Below are 17104 nucleotides of genomic sequence, written 5' to 3' on the forward strand. Positions count from 1 at the left end.
GTCACACTGCCGACTCATGTTCATCTTGGAGTCCACTAGGACTACAAGATCCCTTTCCGCTTCCGTTCCACCAAGAAGGTCATTTCCTAGGCAGTAGGTATGCTGGACATTTTTCCTCCCTAGGTGCAGCATTTTGCATTTCTCCTTGTTGAATTGCATTCTGTTGTTTTCTGCCCATATGTCCAACCTGTCCAGGTCTGCTTGTAGTTGTTCCCTGCTCTCCGGTGTTTCCACTTCTCTCCACAGTTTTGTGTCATCTGCAAACTTGGACAGAGTACACTTCACTCCCTCGTCCAAGTCGCTGATGAAGATATTGAAGAGTATCGGTCCAAGGACTGAGCCCTGCGGGACACCACTGCCCACACCATTCCAGGTTGATACCGACCCATCCACTATGACTCTCTGGGTGCGACCCTCTAGCCAATTTGCCACCCTCCAGACCATGTAGTTATCCATGATGTGTTTGGGAGTCTTCTATTTTGTTTCTTGTCTCCCCTTACTCCACCTCCTTGCTCCATTCCTACCCCCAGATGCATGCTTTTCTTAAAATCAAGGGGTAAGGAATCGAACTGTTCCAGGCAACTGAAAGCTTCACCCAGATGAAGACTACTGTTTATTTATATATTTATTTTTTAGTACCATGATACCATGTTGTATGCACTGTGACTTTAATTACAAATCTTTTCTCATTCATTTAAGGGGATTGTGGCAGTGCACATTTGGGTGCCTGCCACTTTAAAGGCAGAGTCAGGCAGCTAGCAGGTGCCTGATGCCAGTAGCCATTTTGAGAACCAGGTATATAAATGCTGCAGTTTGCTGCTGCCAGCCTAGGTGGAAATATCGCTTAGCTGAGCTGTAGCAGGAACACATGGAGGTAAGGGCAAGAGCTTATGGGGATGGCTAGGAGGCTCTTGGTCCTGGGCATGACCTAAAACTGCACCCTGCCAGACTTGGGTGGCCTGGTTGGGCTCCTAGTGGTGTGAGAGCCCCCAGGAAATGCCAGGCCAGTTACCACCCTGTTGAAAGGAAGGTCAGGGTGCCTTAACCCCTAACCCCCACAATTTGGTAGGTACAAGGGCCAGGCACAGTTGTGGCCACCTGGCCCTCCAGGGGAGGGAGACCCAGGAGGCCCCTGTTTCAGGATAGTTGTGTGGCCCTGGAGAAAGAGAAGGCAGGTGTGAAGGCCCTGAGGGGGCAGGGATGTTGATGGCCCCACACAGAGTAGGATTGAACAGGAGTAGGCCTGAAGGGCTGTGCATGAGGGGGGCTGACTCGGGCTGAACAGGGAGTAGGCCTGAAGGGCAGTCCTAGGGGTGCGTTGAGTAGGGCCAAACGGAGAGGAAGCCTGAAAGGCAGCGCAAGGGCCAGCCCCATGAGTAATTGATTGGGAAGACAATGAGCAGACCCCAGGGTGGGGCATAGTGTAGAGGCCCTACAGTGGGCATAGTTGGAATACCATGTGTGGGCAGTAGGCCAAGGTATGTTTTTTGGATGCCTGAGGCCATAGTTGGGCCGAAGGCTGAATAGAGGGGCTCAGCCAGGAAGCTAGGGGTGAGTCCTGACCTCAGTAAACCCTCTGCTGAGAGGAGGCTGAGTGTGAGTCAGAAATTACAGCAAGGGAGAGCACAATGACCTGCTGCTCCAGGGAGGGAGTAGGAGTCCCTGTGAGACCCAGGAGTACTAGTTGTGGTATGAGGGGTGTGTGTGTATGGCTTGGGATGCAGTACCAGGGTGGTTGGAGCCGCATACATAGTCCCAGGAGAACAGAGCTATCAAAGGGCAGCCTCTCATCTAATTAAGACACCAATTATTAAACACCAAGGTGTGGCAGACGAGAGAGGTGGGCGGTTAGCTCAGAAACAGGTGGGTGGGCCAAATTTTAACTGGCCCAGGGAAGGCCCCCTGTTCTAGAGATATTAAAGACTTTACCTCTGTATGTTGCAGATGGTCTTGTAATCTATAATGAACAGAAATTAAGGTTTTTTTATTAATATAATAATTCTTGACATCATCAGTTGCTAGCAGTCTGACTCACCTAGGGACATTAAAGTCTTAGAAGAAACATTAACTCCAGCAATGACTGATACTGAACTATTCAACTTGAAAAAGGGAGATCAAACCAATTTTCTCAGTGCCATTATGACAAGCTGTAAAAACTGGGGAATAATTATTTTAGGGTAATGTCTTAGGTTGCCTTTCAATCTTTGTTGTAATAATTAGGCCTGGACAAAGTGACTAGTATTTGCTTCAGATCTGACCAATTTAGGGGACAGTGATTTGAATCACTGTCCCAGAAGAATTTGGCCGAATCTGATTCAGAGATTTAGTCACAGCTGAATTGGCCGAATCTCTGAATTGGACCCATCCTCCGCCCACTCTCAATGGCTGCCCCACCCGCTCACCCAGCTTCCAGCTCTTAAAAACGTGTTTTTTAAAAAGGAGAAAAAAAAAAAGCCCGCACTCACCTGATGCTGCCAGGCAGGGGGCCAATCCCCAGTGCCCCATGCTGTGTTGGGGGCTTTGCGATGAGCCCCCTGACACCTGTCCGCATTCCCAGCCACCCCTATGGTTGTCCCACCCACTCTTCCAGCTTCTATCAAAGCTGGCATGTGCGCACTCTTGTACTCCCACACGCACCCCTTTCCCTGGCCCTCCAACTCCTGCTCCCCATAATTACCTGCATCCAGCTGCTGGGGCCACTTCTACCACGCTGCCTGCATGCATGCTGGCCACATATGCAGATACACGTAGTGTCATCTTCTTCCTATTGCCCTCTCCCCTCCCCATCCCTGCCCCAAACAGCTCTATTTTGCTAGGGCAAGCCAGGAAGTGCTGGGGAAAACATTTATGTTGATCAGAGCAAAATCCCAGACATTTGAGTATATTTTAAAAAAACACCTGGATGGAGACCAGAGGATCCAAAAGGAGGACATGTCTGGGAAAACCTGGACATATGGTAACCCTAGTATTGGGGAAAGGGCAAGCAGGTATATACTAGCCCATTAATGGTTGACAACTACTTAACTGATGCTTGATCTCATAACTAGAGGACTCCTGCCAGCCACATGTGCGGAGCATGGATCAGAAAGGTGACATTGCTGTCACTGTTCCTCCTTGGAAGACAAGAACTACAAATATAAGTACAATTACTCCTCCCTTAAACATTTTATAAGACTATGAAATTAACTAGTAGATTTTAACTTCTGTGTATGCTGTGCACACCTTCAGTATTAGAACTAACACTTAAAACTGGGTGGGGCTTTAGTGTTTTTAATTGGTAATTTGCTGCATACTCTCATTCTAGCTGAGTGTCAGTGTTATAAAATATTAATGGAAAACTTCATAAAAACCTATAAAATGATTCAGTCAAAGTGGTAAGGTTGATGTTGGAGCAGTCTTAATGATTGCTGGCATTGTGCTATGATTATATTTTTGCATTTAATTTCACTTCAGAGAAGATATATAGTGTGTATGAAGTGGATCCGTTTCCCCTCCCCCCACCCCACCCATCCAAATAGGGGATACACTGGTATATAATCTGCTCGCTAAGATCCAGACTGTTATTACCTGTTAGTAGGGATAACTGATGTTATACTGCCATGGTCTGTTTAGTACAGCATGACAGCTCTTGGCATGTATACCTTTAATTTTGACTGGTTTTACCCACGTTCCTAGTGATGCTGTTCAATATTCAGGCCTAATAATGTTACTATAGGAATGTGAGATTCATACCAATCTATCTGCATAAAATGGTTGATTAGTTGCTCCAAATCTCTCTTTACTCTCTTCCCTAAAATCAGAGCATCCCCCCTGTAGTGCTCTCAATTTCTGGCTGCCTTGCTTCAGGAAAGATGATCCAAAAATTATTCTGGGTCTTTGTATGGATTTCTCTTGCTTAACTGCTTCAGCTAGATCTTTTCTAAACACAATTTCTTGCATGTTAAAGGTACTGTGTTTTGTTCATTTTTTGCTTTTTCGTGGGGCGGGGGGGAGGGGAGGATTCATGAAAAGAAAGAACTCAGTAGAAGCAACCATTGGGTTAACATACTGCAATTTCCAGAAGGTTTAAGCAATCCAGGCCTCTAATACCCCTTCTGTTTTTATTGTGACAGTCAGCTGGGTTGATTTCTGCCAAGTTAATCTTCATGTTCATATATGTCACAATAATACAGTTATTTCTCAGGAACAACTAGTTTGGGCACTATCTCACAAAGCAGCTGGAAATTGTGAACCTAGCTCCAAGAAACTTGCATCTTACAGCATTACAGCACTTCATTTGTTAGCCCTATTCCCATATTAGGCAGCCATTTAAAAAATAGTGTAACCTGTTTTTAAACCTGCGTTTTTAACATCACCCTTAATTTTTTTAAAAGTTTTATTTCTTTGGTACCTAATTGAAATTAAGCTTACTCCAGTAGAACATGAATAGTATTTGGTAGCTTTTCCAAAATTAATTTTGGTGGAGAGGACTGGTCTCTGTCTAGGTACAGGTAGACAGATGACTAGATTATTCATAGTTTCATAGTTGCTAGGGTCAGGAGGGACATGAACAGATCATCTAGCCTGACCCCCTGCCACAGGCAGGAATGAATGCTGGGTTCACAAAACCCCAGACAGGTGATCATCCAACCTCCTCTTTAATTTGCCCAAGGTAGGGGCGAGGACCACTTGCCTGGGAAGTTGGTTCCAGATTTTGGCCACCCTAACTGTAAAATATTGCCTTCTGATCTCCAACCTAAACCTATTCTCCATCAGCTTATTACCATTGTTCCTTGTCACCCCAGGGGGTGCTGCACAATGTATTTGCTGTTGATCTCCCCTGATGAGTTTGTAGGCAGCCACCAGGTCCCTCCTCAGCCTCCTCTTGCTGAAGCTGAACAGGTTCAGGTCCCTCAGTCTCTCCTCGTAGGGCCTGTCCTGCTGCCCTCTCACCAAGCGGGTGGCCCTCCTCTGAACCCTCTCCAAGCTGGCCACATCCCTTTTGAAGTGCGGTGCCCAGTACTGGACTCAGTACTACAACTGAAGTCTGACCAAAGTTGCATAGAGGGGGAGTATCACCTCTCTGGACCGGCTTGAGATGCACCTTTGGATGCATGACAAGGTATGGCTGGCCTTTCTGGCTGCGTCATTGGCATTGGCTGCAGCATTGCTAGCATTGGCGGCTCATGTTCATCTTGGAGTCAACAATGACTCCAAGATCCCTTTCCGCCTCTGTGCTTTCAAGAAGGGAACTCCCCAACCTGTACGTATGCTGTGGATTCCTTCTCCCAAGGTGCAGCACTCTGCACTTGTCTACATTGAACACCATCCTATTCTTGTTTGTCCACTTTTTTAGTCTGTCTAAATCTATTTGCAGCCTCTCTCTCCTTTCAAGCGTGTCCACCTCACCTCACATCTTAGTGTCATCAGCAGACTTGGACAGTGTACTTTCCACCCCCTCATCCAAGTTGCTGAAAACTCCAACCTGTTAGTCACTAACTGCTGCTCTCAACAGTGCTATCAGGTACCGAATAGGCAAATATATAGACTTCATTTTAATTCTGGAGGTGCTTCTTCCAGCTCAGAACTAATTACTAGTGAATTGTACTTCTAATGTTTACTTATAAAAAAAAATACCATTTACTGTGTCAGACCATAGATCCATCTTGCCCAGTATCCTATGGCTATGGATGTACCTATCTTGCAGTGAGGGGAATCAATTTTCATGGCTTGGTCAAGACCCAAAAGCCAATTTCTCAGTCATTTTTTGGCAGCGCCAGCCCTCAGTACTGATTGGATAGGCCTGGGAGGAGGAAGGATGAGGGGGTAGCTGCCATCCTGACCACTAGCTGCCCTTCGTGCAGCCCCACCCCTCAGTGGTGATTGGCAAAGAGGCATGTGGAGGCAGTTGCCATCTTGGTAACTACCCTTTGTACAACTTCGCCAGCCTGTGCCTTCTCCTCCTGGATGAGCTGTGAGGCTAGGCCATGAGGCTGAGCCACAGCTACAGTGAAGACTATTGGCTCCCACTGGGGAACCAACATTTTATTTTTATTAAGTTTGGGTTTTTTGGTTGATTTCCTGGGAAGTCATGGCCAATGCAACTTTTCTTGGTAATCACAGAGATTATAGAAAATTAGGGTTGGAAGGTAACTCAGGAGATCATCCAGTCCAATTCCCTGCTCAAAGAAGGACCATCCCCAACTAGATCATCCCAGCTGAGGCTTTGTCTAGCTGGGTCTTAACCTCCAAGGATGGAGATTCCACAACTTCTCTTTTTGTTCTGTTCCAGTATTTTACTACCCTCCTAGTGAGACAATTCTTTTTCCTTTGTGTTAAATAGATCTGGATGGGATAGAGGAGGCTAGGGCTATCAGGGTGTCAGTCCAGCTGCTTGGAGCCAGGGCAGCAGCTGGGGTGTGGCTCTGGCCAGTCAGACTCCAGTTTCCTGTGGTGCATACTGCTGCCATTTGCTCCTCACCACTTTTTTCAGTGGTGTTTTTTTTCCCCTTTACACCAGGATTATTCAGTGTCAAAGAGAACTCGCCACACTGCTAATCAGCAGAACAGCAAGCCAGCACACACGCACTGTGTTCAGTCTGCAGTGCCTCAAATGGGTTTGAGGTGCCGCAAGCTGCACATGTGCGCTCATCAGGATGTGCCCCGTGAGATTTTCTTTTTCTCCAATTCTCCAATTTATCAAGGTGTCTGAATCCTAGCCCTATCCTCCAGTATATCTACTGCTTCCCCTATCTTGGTGTCATCTGCAAACTTGCTGAGGGTGCACTCAATCCTATCTTCCAGTTCATTAATGAAAATATTGAACTATCAACTAGCCTTGGAACTGACCCCTGGGGCACTCCACTTGATACTGGCTGCCAACTAAACATCAAGCCATTGACTGCTACCCTCTGAGCCCGATGATCCAGCCAGTCCTGAAAACTTCTGTCCTGATATTACAGCATGTCATTGAGTTTCCTCATTCCACTGATTTGGACATAAATATCTTTATTTACTGCTAAGCAGTCAAGTTCCCCCACCTTTGATCTTAAATTTCTAGAATTAGTATAGAAGCATGTGCACTTTTTCTTGTTGCCACCTTGACTGCTTCTGTGTGGCCTTTTATTCTTGTGCTCATCTTCACCCTGTTTTTGTTTGTTTTTGGTTGTATGTTTGTTTGTTTTTACTGCTTCATCCATATAGGGTATGTCAGGCTGAACTGTGTGCTGTTCCACACCTGTCATCCCTCCTCCCCTCCCCCCCCGTCCTTTTTCTTTTTTAAAGCTGTTCTACCACCTCTTTAATGTCACATTCCAGCAGTTTGGTACCATTTGGGCTTGGGTCAAGACCAGACTTTCTATAGAGGCTCCCCTGTTCCAAAAGGCCTCCCAGTTCCTAATAAACCTAAACCCTTCCTCCCTACTACACTGGTCTTAGCCATCCATTGAAATTCTGGAGCTCTGCCTGTCTACCTGGCCCTGTATGTGGCACTAGAAGCATTTCAAAGAAGGCTACCATAGAGGTCTTGGGCTTCAACCTCCTACCTAGAAGCCTAAATTTAGCTTCCACAACCTCTGCTACCCTTACCCATGTTGTTGGTATCCACATAGACCACAGCCATCCACTCCTCCCCAGCTCTGCCTAGCATCCTATCTACACATCTCATGAACTCCACTACCTTTGCACTTGACACTCAGGTCACCATGAGGTCCCCTCACAAACCAAGTTGTCACAAACCAAGTTATCTATGGATGCATACATACATACTAACTTTCTGACAGTTAAGCTAACTTAACTTTTAAAGTTGACCTAACTGTCAGAGCATATGTATGCAGGTAGAGCAGAGTCCATTTAAATGTGGTACAACATAATATACCTCTGCGGAGTATTACTTTGAGTTGAATTAGTTAAGTCAACTTAGCTCACAAGATGGCTGCCACCATGTCAAGGAGCTATACATGTGTATACTCCAATATGGCTTAACTAAGTTTATGTGGTTTAAGTAGACTTGGCATGTGTGTATGCACCTTGTGTCTAATAATTAAATTGCCCACCACTACCACTCATCTAAAGGAAGGAACCTCAGTGCAAGAGGACACTGTAACATCAGCTAGAAGGTGGGTGCCATCTAAGGGACAGTTTCCTTCCTTCCCCACTTGATGCCCTCTATCCCCAAGGCTCTCATCCTCTTCAGCACCATGGGAGCTGTTTATAGCAGAGGTGGGACTGCTCTACAATGTCCCTGAAAGCCTGTGAACTTCTCTGCCTCCTTTAGCTGCTTCAGTTTTGCCACTCTAACACTGAGATAATGTACTTGCTCTCCTAGAACCAGGAGTTCCTTGTACCAGGTGCGCCCATGACACCTGCCCTTGGGCAGATGTATGCTGCACTTGGTGCAATAACGTGGGTAGCCCCCATGCTGCTGCTGGACTTCTTTCTGCATGTATTTTTTTTAAGTGTTAAAACTTAGTTTCCTCTTTTAAGAAGGCTTTGATTTATGGGTTCCCTTAGACTAAAAACTTTGAACTTACAGATTGACCTTCTGTTTAGCGTTACTCTGCCCTAATTACAGCTAATTATTAAACAAGGGACTTAAATATTGATCTAACTGCTGAGTTTTAGCTATGTCTGCAAAATATCTAAGTTAATTAGCCTTAATTAAAGAAAGAACTTACCTTAAAGACTCCCCTTCAAAGAGGGGAATGGCGATCTGACCTGCAAACTACTTGCATACTACCCTGTTTTGCCCTCCCTGTTCACTCACTCCCTGGCTTTTCTGGGCCTGGACTGGTTCAACTCCCTTATTAAAGTTTTTGTCAGACACAGGCAGCGATCACTCAACTAACAGCACTCACCAACTGCTCAGAGCACAAGGCCCAAGCTAACCTCCAAACAAAGAAAGGCTCACCAAATTATATTATGTTATTTAATTATTTTCAGTAATATTTGTGTGTTTAATTTAAATCATTGTTGAATAAAATATCCTTTGAGCAAGTACAATGACCTTTAATTTACAGATCTAGATATGTGGCCAGCAATTTTCAGCAGACCTAAATTAGTTAATTCTGTTCTCTTGCATTTATTTTCAGTGAGTCATTTTTCTATTCCCCATCCCTTCTTCCCCACCCCCACCCAGTGAAACATAAAGAGAACTCAAGAGTGGGCGATGTAAAGGAAAAATAACCTTGTTAGATGCATCACTGTTCTAGAAATGTGCTTGTGTTTCTTAGAGTTTGGAAACAGATCAGAGGTGCTTCTTCTGAATATTGCTAAAGCTCCACTAGGAAGCTGCTGCTTTTGATAATGCAATCATGTAAATATTCTCTGGAAACACCTAAACTATCTCCTCTCTTGGCCTAGGGGGCTTATTGGTGAGTTAGGTTTAAGAGCTAGTTGCACTGCATATGTAGGAAATCAATTAGCGTAAATAATATATTTGTGTCAACTATCATGCAACAATACACAGCAGTTTTTTGGAGTGGCCTTCAGAACAACTAAACAGAGAGAGAGATTATTTTGTTTAGAGGGAGATTTTTTTTTCAGATCTCAGATAGTGGAAGTTGGGCACCAACTCCTCAAGAAGTTGGGTGCCAGACATCACCTGGCTGTATAACTTGTAAGTTTCTTTTTAACGGTGGTAGTGGGGATTAGTCTGGACAAGTGTGTGTATAGGTTTCTTTGTTTTAAACATTGGGCTTTGGGGGTACTGAAATTCCACTGTGATAATGGGACATGATTTTGCAGCCAGACACCCTTTCAATATTAATGGAAAGTTTGGATCTGCCTCATAACTTTGTAGCTTGGGTACATCCTGCATTTTAATTTGTTCTACTTGGGTCTGTGATTCAGTCTTTTTTTTTTTTTTTTTTTTTTTAACTGGGGTGTGTGTCCCCCAGGGGCATGCAATCCTTTGTCAAGAGATATGTGCCTTTATTTAAACAATGGCGGTGGAGGTTCCAATTGGTCAGCAGGTGGTGAGTAATAATGTTGCCTCATGTCGACATCCATGAGCATAGACATGCAGTGGGTATGTGGGCTACAAGCAGAAATATTTTGCAGGTGAAAGGGCATGCTGACAAAACAAATTGAAAACCACTGTTCTAGATTAAGTCTAACATTCTTGAGCAGTGGTGATGCCTCCACTGAATATTGTGTCCAGTTGTGGGTGTCAAACTTGAAGAATGATATGGACAAATTGGAATGAGTTCAGAGGAGAGTACCAGAAGAAAACCTGACACAAAGAAAGGTTGAAACATGCATGATTTGTTTAATCTAGAGAAGGGTGGATTTGATATTTACTCAAAGAAGGGTTATTATAAGAAGGCAATGATCAGTTGTTCTTTGTATCTGTACAGTAGACGGGACGAGAATTGACATGCTTTGATTTCAACAAGGGACAGGGAGCTTGGATAACAGTCACTTTCTAACTATGAAGGCAGTAAAGCACTGGAACAAATTAGCTGGCAAGAGGTCACTGGCAGAGGTCACTCGGTCACTGGCAGCTTTTTAAGTGTAGGTTCGACAAATGTTTAGCTGGATGGTTTAGGCAGGTGATCCCTTCAAGGTCCCTTCCTGTCCTTTGAATCTATACAATGAGCTTGATTTATTCTCTTAGAAGTGGCAGTAATCTTCCTGAGGACAGCACCACAAAATGTATGCATTGCTCAAAGCACTAACCTGGATGGCACAGAAAATCAAAATCAAGCTCTTTACCCCAGGCCTATGAAATTTTTGCATATCAAATCATGTCCTATCCTAAAGCATTGTGTGTGTGTGTTCATTTTATTTCGGTTGTAAATGTGCTTGGCCTGATACCTTAGCAGCAATTTACTAACACTTGCTGACTAGGTCAGGTTAAGGAAATGTGTTTTAATCTTCAGCATATAAAATGAAATTTGCTAAATTACATTCTTTTTTTGCTTGTTGTGGTTTGAATCACACTCATATTTTTTACTTCATCCAAGGGACCTATCATACAGTTTCAATTTGATTAAAGTTGAAGTCAGACAAATTCAGACTAGATATAAGGTACTCTATACTAGTGAAGGTAATTAATCATTCAACAACTTTTAAAGGTTGCAGTAGATTCTTCTCCCTGGAAATTATCAAGGGTGCAGACAGAAGTGACAATTTCTGCCAGATCTGGCCACAGAAAGCAGTTTATAGCTGTGACCAAACACAAGTGCACAGTGGCAGACAACATAAAAAATAGCCAGTCAGGTGAAAATATGACACTTCATTGCATAAGGTATCAGATAAAGATGTTTCAAAATGTAGCATCTACTGTAACTTGCGTCTGCGGAGCTCTCAACCTGTCACTGTTTTCAGAATGGAAGAGGGGGAAAGGGAGTGGAGAGAGTTCAGTCTGGGGTTTTTGTATTTTTGTTTCTTTTTAGCCGCCCAGAGGGTGGGGCAGGTATATTGGAGCCCCTTGGGTCTAATTCACCTACACCACCATTCAGCACCAGATGGGGAGTCCCAAGAATGAGCTCCCCCCCACTACCTTGCCCCCCTTCCCCCACCACCCATTCTGAAAACAGGGAGCACTGGCAGGGAGCCCTGGCTATTGCAATGGGAACCTGGCTGCAGGCTCCCAGCTAGCAGCTAGATTCCCCCCTGCTTCCCCGAACCAACAGTGAATTTATGTTTGGTCTGGGGTAGCAAAAATCGTTCTGAGTTACAGCTGGGAGCTGCACTTCTGTCTACACCTCATATAAAGATAGCATATATTCTAGATGGGAAAAATTTAATTAGTCCACAGTTGTCAGACATGAAGTAGAAGACTTCCACGAATTTAAATTTCTATCTGTGTTGTAAAGGAGGTCATACCAGATTAGCAGAAATGGTTCCTTCTAGCCTTAAACTTTGTAAAAGTATTACATTGGTAAATGTATTTAATTTACTATTTCTCTATCTAATTCTTTCTCCTCTAATTTTGGTTTGGTATAAAATAAATATTTTTCTTTCCTTTTTACCAACAGGTGCATCTGGTTACAACAGCTTTTATGTTTTCTGCAAAAGTTTCTGTCAAGCTGTGAAACCTGGAAAGCTCAGGGTGCGCTGCAGTATGTGTAAACAAGGGACACTGACTCTATCAAGGGTAAGTAAGAGTTTTTCAAACTTTTAAAATAGATTAAAAACTAGATATAGCTAGATACAGTTGAGGAGTTTTAATTGTAATTGAAAGTTTGGAATATTAAGTTGAATGTTAGTATTTACTTAACCCTCCACTTGTGTCCCTATTTGGTTTCTTTCTTTGTGTTTGTTTGTTTGTTTGTTTGTTTGTTTGTTTGTTTGTTTGTTTGTTTTAGGAGTTCACTATGGGAAACCATTTCAAACTTGAGCTCTGATTCTGCAAAGCTTTAAGCAGAGGCTTACCTCTTATGCCATGTGAGGAGTCTAGCTAAGAAAATGGCACTTCATAGTTGCTAAATTTTTAAATTTGAATTTAAGTCTTTTTGAGGATCAGAGTTATGGTTGCTTGTGTCAGAGTATGTTACATCTAGGTCCTATGAAGCCTTACACACCAAGGGCTGATATTGGAGATGGATGGTGGACCAGACTCTGTTTTCCTGATTTAATAATTTAGGTTCCTGAATTACAGGGAAGGATTTAAATGCTGCTGGTCTTATTAACTTCACAGGGAGTTATCATATTTAACAGGCCAAAACAAGAAAGGGTTATTTTTGGCAAGTGTAGAATGAGAAGGTAACTCATTCTGTTGGGATCAGTTTGCCTCCTGAAAAGGAAGGTTGTTTGTATAATTACATCTGCAAAAAGAGTTTTGGAAGGTGGTTTTTGCTTGCTTTTTTTTTTTTTTTTTGTCTTGAAGCACTTCAGTGTTTATACTGCTGGTAGGGTGACCAGCTTTTCAAAATTGAAAGGTGGGACACATGCCCACATCTTCTTTATTTCTGCACCCCCTCTCAGCACAGCCAGAGTAGAGCTGAGTGGAGTCCATAGGGGACAGGGGAGGATGTGGGTGCCCACTGTGGGTTTGGGACTCCCCACCCTGCTGCAATTCTGCCAGGAGCTCTGCACCAGCCACACCACCATGGTGAGGTCTCCCCTACCCACCCAGCAGCAGCGAGGGACACAACCCCACACCACCACCACCCCTGCTTCTGCCAGGCAGGCAGGGAATGATTTGCCATGGCAGTGGGGCTGGTGCAGGGCTCCCAGGGCAGGGAGCTCTGAGCCCACAGTGGATAGCTCGCATCCCCCACTCCACCCCCCACACAAATCTGGGGGGGCACATGCCCCCCCATTTCCCCCCTGGGAGTGCACCAGTGTCAGGTTGCTGCCTCTACCTAGCCACCCCCTTGAATGAGCTGCCCATGGCTCCATTCCCCTCTCTACCCCAGGCTCCATCTGCTGCCCCAGCCCCACTCCCTCCCTCACTGTGTGGGGGCCTCAGTCTGTCCCCCTTATGTTTCTTCGCCCCCACCCCAAGCTTGCCTGGAGGGAGCTGTTTTCCATCACTGCCTGGCTGTATTCCCAGCCATGTGCACATGCACATGGTACCCCCATGTCCTGCTACCCTCAGCCCTAAGTGGCCTCTTGCAAACTGGAACTCTGACAGCTTGCAAGGGGGAACCTGCCATTTCCTGTATTTTTTTGCTGTGAATGGAAAACCCAGATCCCCAGGACAAATGCTCTCGAGTCATTCGGCCTGTGATTGGGACTTGATGTTCACGTTTCGGGACTGTCCCACCCAATTAGGGATGGGTGGTCACCCTAACTGATGGTGAGTGAGAGCCCTTCCTATGATGGGGCCTGGAGTCAGTCATCTGAGGCTGTTGCATGATTTCTATCTTTCAACTTTTCAGAAGAGCTGAGCACCCTCAGTCATGCAGGTTTCAAGGAGACCTATGTGGTGATTACCATCTGTTGAAAACAGAAGCTTCCTTTTTCAAGTGTCTAGATTTGGCTTTCAGTTTTGGTTCTTGAAAGACTGCTAAGTTGTACTTTTTATGTTCTTGTACAGTGCCATGATGCTTTTGTGTGCATCTGTCCAGCTCTGTAGGAAGCTAGTTTAAATCTTTAAACCTGTATTCTCACTGAAATAATAATAATAAGCATACAGTGCAACATGTGGATAAAAAATTCCCATCAAACCCTTACACATGTGTGCGCTTACATGCACATACTTTTTCCTGAATTACTTGAATCTCTAACTTTTAATAGAGGCTTTGAAGAAGTATAATTTATAACATTTCAGCCAAACACTTAAATGCATCTGAACTTATTTTTAATGATATGTCATTCTGAATTGAAGACTCTCACAGAATATGGGGAAGGGAAGCACTTTCTTCCTTCTGGACTTGAAGAAATTAATTACTAGTTACGGTCATCTTACTATTTCTACCAAGAGAAAGGAGGGTCATAAATTAGTGGTTGCAGGATGAACCCAAGTCTCCTGAGCAATTAGCTGTGTGCTAATAGCAACTCCTGCTGTAGTCTTCATAAGTCATTTTAGTAAGCTTTTCAAAAGCTTTCTCTAATTTTGATTATCCCAGAATTGGATATCCTACACTTAAGCACCTGGTTCAGTGTTTTTAGATGTGTATATCTGATGTTAGGGACCTTATTTGGGCATCTGAATAAGATGCCTGATTTTAGAGGTACTGAACATTTCCAGTGTTTGTGGACTTAATTTGAAATTCAGTATAGAGCAGTTCTGAAAATCAGATTTTCTTGATCTTAACTTCTCTACTTTAGTTTCATTTGGCTATAAAATGAAGACAACTATTCTTGCTTCTGTCAGAGCTGCTTAAAGAGTGTTGGCCATAAGTAGGACTACATTTTTGCTCTTTAACTAAATCAACCAGAAAAGAACTATGGGGATTCCTGGTAAGACCTACACTTTTTATTTATTTATTTATTTATTTATTTTTAAGACTCTTTCCAGAGCTGAAGTGCCATCACCAGATTAGATAGCAATGAGCTTCAGAGGACCAAGAATATGGATCCAACTACATAAAATATTTAAATAGTCCTTCTTTTTCATAAGTCACACTTTTTAATGTTGCTTGATCAATATTGGCTTAAATGAAGTCATCATTACCCTGTGATTTGAAACATCATTACCTCATTCTGATTTGAAAATGAAATTATTTTAATTTATATTTACAGTCACTTTGGTTCGTATTCAAACAAATATTGTGAATACTACTGGAAAAATATTGTTTCAGTAGAGGAAATTGGATTATAAAAGAAGTGGCAGGTCCCTGGTTTCATTGACGGCGCTGCATAATTTAGGTTCTTGTGCAAACTTGCTGACTTCATGGAATATGTTTTAATTCTGCTGCCTCAAACTTAAGCAAGGAAGTATTGAATGTATGGATCCAAATAGATCTTAATATTAGCCTTCTCTCATGCTCATTATTCATAGGATTTCTCTCTGCAGGTTTATCTATTTTTTTCATTTAGTTCCTTCTTAGGTCACCAGATGTTCAGTCTCCTGTTTTGGTGATTCGGCGTTAATGAGTGCCATCTAATGTGCTAAGATGAATCGGCAGACCAGCTTTGCATCTCCAAAAATGGTCTTAGGATCCTAGTCTGCCATATCACTATTGCATCTTCTGTCCACATCTCTTTCCTTTTTGTCTTTGAAATGTCTTCCCTCTTTTTTTTTCCAGTTGTCCTGAAAGCAATTTATCTTTGCCTGTAGGCAGGCTAAGCCATTGCATCCCTCTCCCTCCAAATGGTTGAGATTTTATTTATTATATTTTTGTAGGATTTTTAAATTTGTATGATTACTTGTGGGGGAAAAAGTATTGACTGTTTTAGGAAATCCTTAAAACTCAAATGGAGAAACCCCACTACAAAAAGTGCTAATGGGATAGATCTCTAGACATGCCTTAAATATTTATCTGTTTTTAATCTATGCAGGCTATGTGTTTTTTGGCAGAATATGAGGTAAATAACATAAGGAATATATGCAAGCTGTTAATTTTTATTAAATGAGCAGAGTGCAGCTGCTTGTTTTTCTATTAGCATATTTTAAATTAGAGATGTACAGAAGCTTACCGGAAACTTTGTAGCAGCAGCATCTGCCAAAACTAAGATTTTTTTTTTTTTTCCCAAGCTCACAAGTTTCAAAGGGTTCATATTTTCCTGCAGTATGACATTCCAAATGAGGGGGAGAGAAGGAGTGTTATTTCCTTCTTAAAGAATGTGAAATGGTTTATTTTGTCTACTTGATCTATTTTAGGCTTTCATATGGTACTTATGCCCATAACTATAATATACATCTAATGTTATTACCACCAGAACAGAGAAACTATATAACAACTCCTGCACTTACTTTCCTGGTTGCATTTCTGTGGAGTAATGTAGCTGGAAGCAAGAAATCTAGTATGTTCCAGGAGTTTGGATATGCCTAACAAACAAAAGTGATATACTTGCCATAATTTCAAACATAATGTTATGAATATTTTGGACAGCAGCCAGTTTAGTTTTTTATAAATACAGTACACTCCAACATATTTTGGTTCTATGCTTAAAGGGCAGGTACAGGTTTAAATAAATGTTGAACCCTAATTTATTCCCCCCCTCCTTTCCCTTTTGTTGGCTGTTCTGACTTCTGTGCATCTTCTTATAATGGGGGGGGAGGAGGGGTTTGTAGCAGTGTTGGTCTAAGGACATAGGCAGACAAAGTTGTTTGAGTGAATCTGATATCTTTTTATTAGACCAACTTAAATAGCTGGAAAAAAAAATTTTAGCAAGCTTTTGGGTTTAAAAACCCTTCAGGCTGAGGAAGTCTCTGCAGTTGGTGTGTGCTCTTCCTGGCTGGAATGAATAGTAAAGAAGTTAGAGGCTGGTATGTGAGAACACACCAAATGGCATGACAAGAAATGCAAAACCTGCCAACACATCTCCACCACCCCCACAATAACTACACCCCACAACAGAGCCATCGGCATCCCTGTATTTTACTGCTGCACCTCCAGAAATGTAATATCTCATCCAATGCACCAAATGCCCTGATGGACAATATGTAGGAGAGACCAAAAAAACAACTGCCCACCAGAATGAACGCACACCGGAAATCTATCAAAGACAAGAATACCCAATTACCAGTGGGGGCACATTTCTCACAAGAAAACCACTCTCTCTCTCT

At 43.1% G+C, this 17104-nt stretch overlaps 1 protein-coding gene across 1 annotated transcript in view; it reads left to right on the plus strand.

The window, feature by feature from the left end:
- Positions 1-17104, plus strand: part of PRKN (parkin RBR E3 ubiquitin protein ligase) — a 939557-nt gene that overhangs the window by 61171 nt on the left and 861282 nt on the right. Inside the window, exon 4 of the mRNA XM_014519112.2 lies at positions 11961-12079. Within this exon, the coding sequence (XP_014374598.1) occupies positions 11961-12079 (119 nt within the window). The remainder of the gene's footprint in view (positions 1-11960; positions 12080-17104) is intronic.

The sequence above is a fragment of the Alligator sinensis genome, unplaced genomic scaffold (genome assembly GCF_000455745.1).
Source record: "Alligator sinensis unplaced genomic scaffold, ASM45574v1 scaffold682_1, whole genome shotgun sequence".
Taxonomy (NCBI): Eukaryota; Metazoa; Chordata; order Crocodylia; family Alligatoridae; genus Alligator; species Alligator sinensis.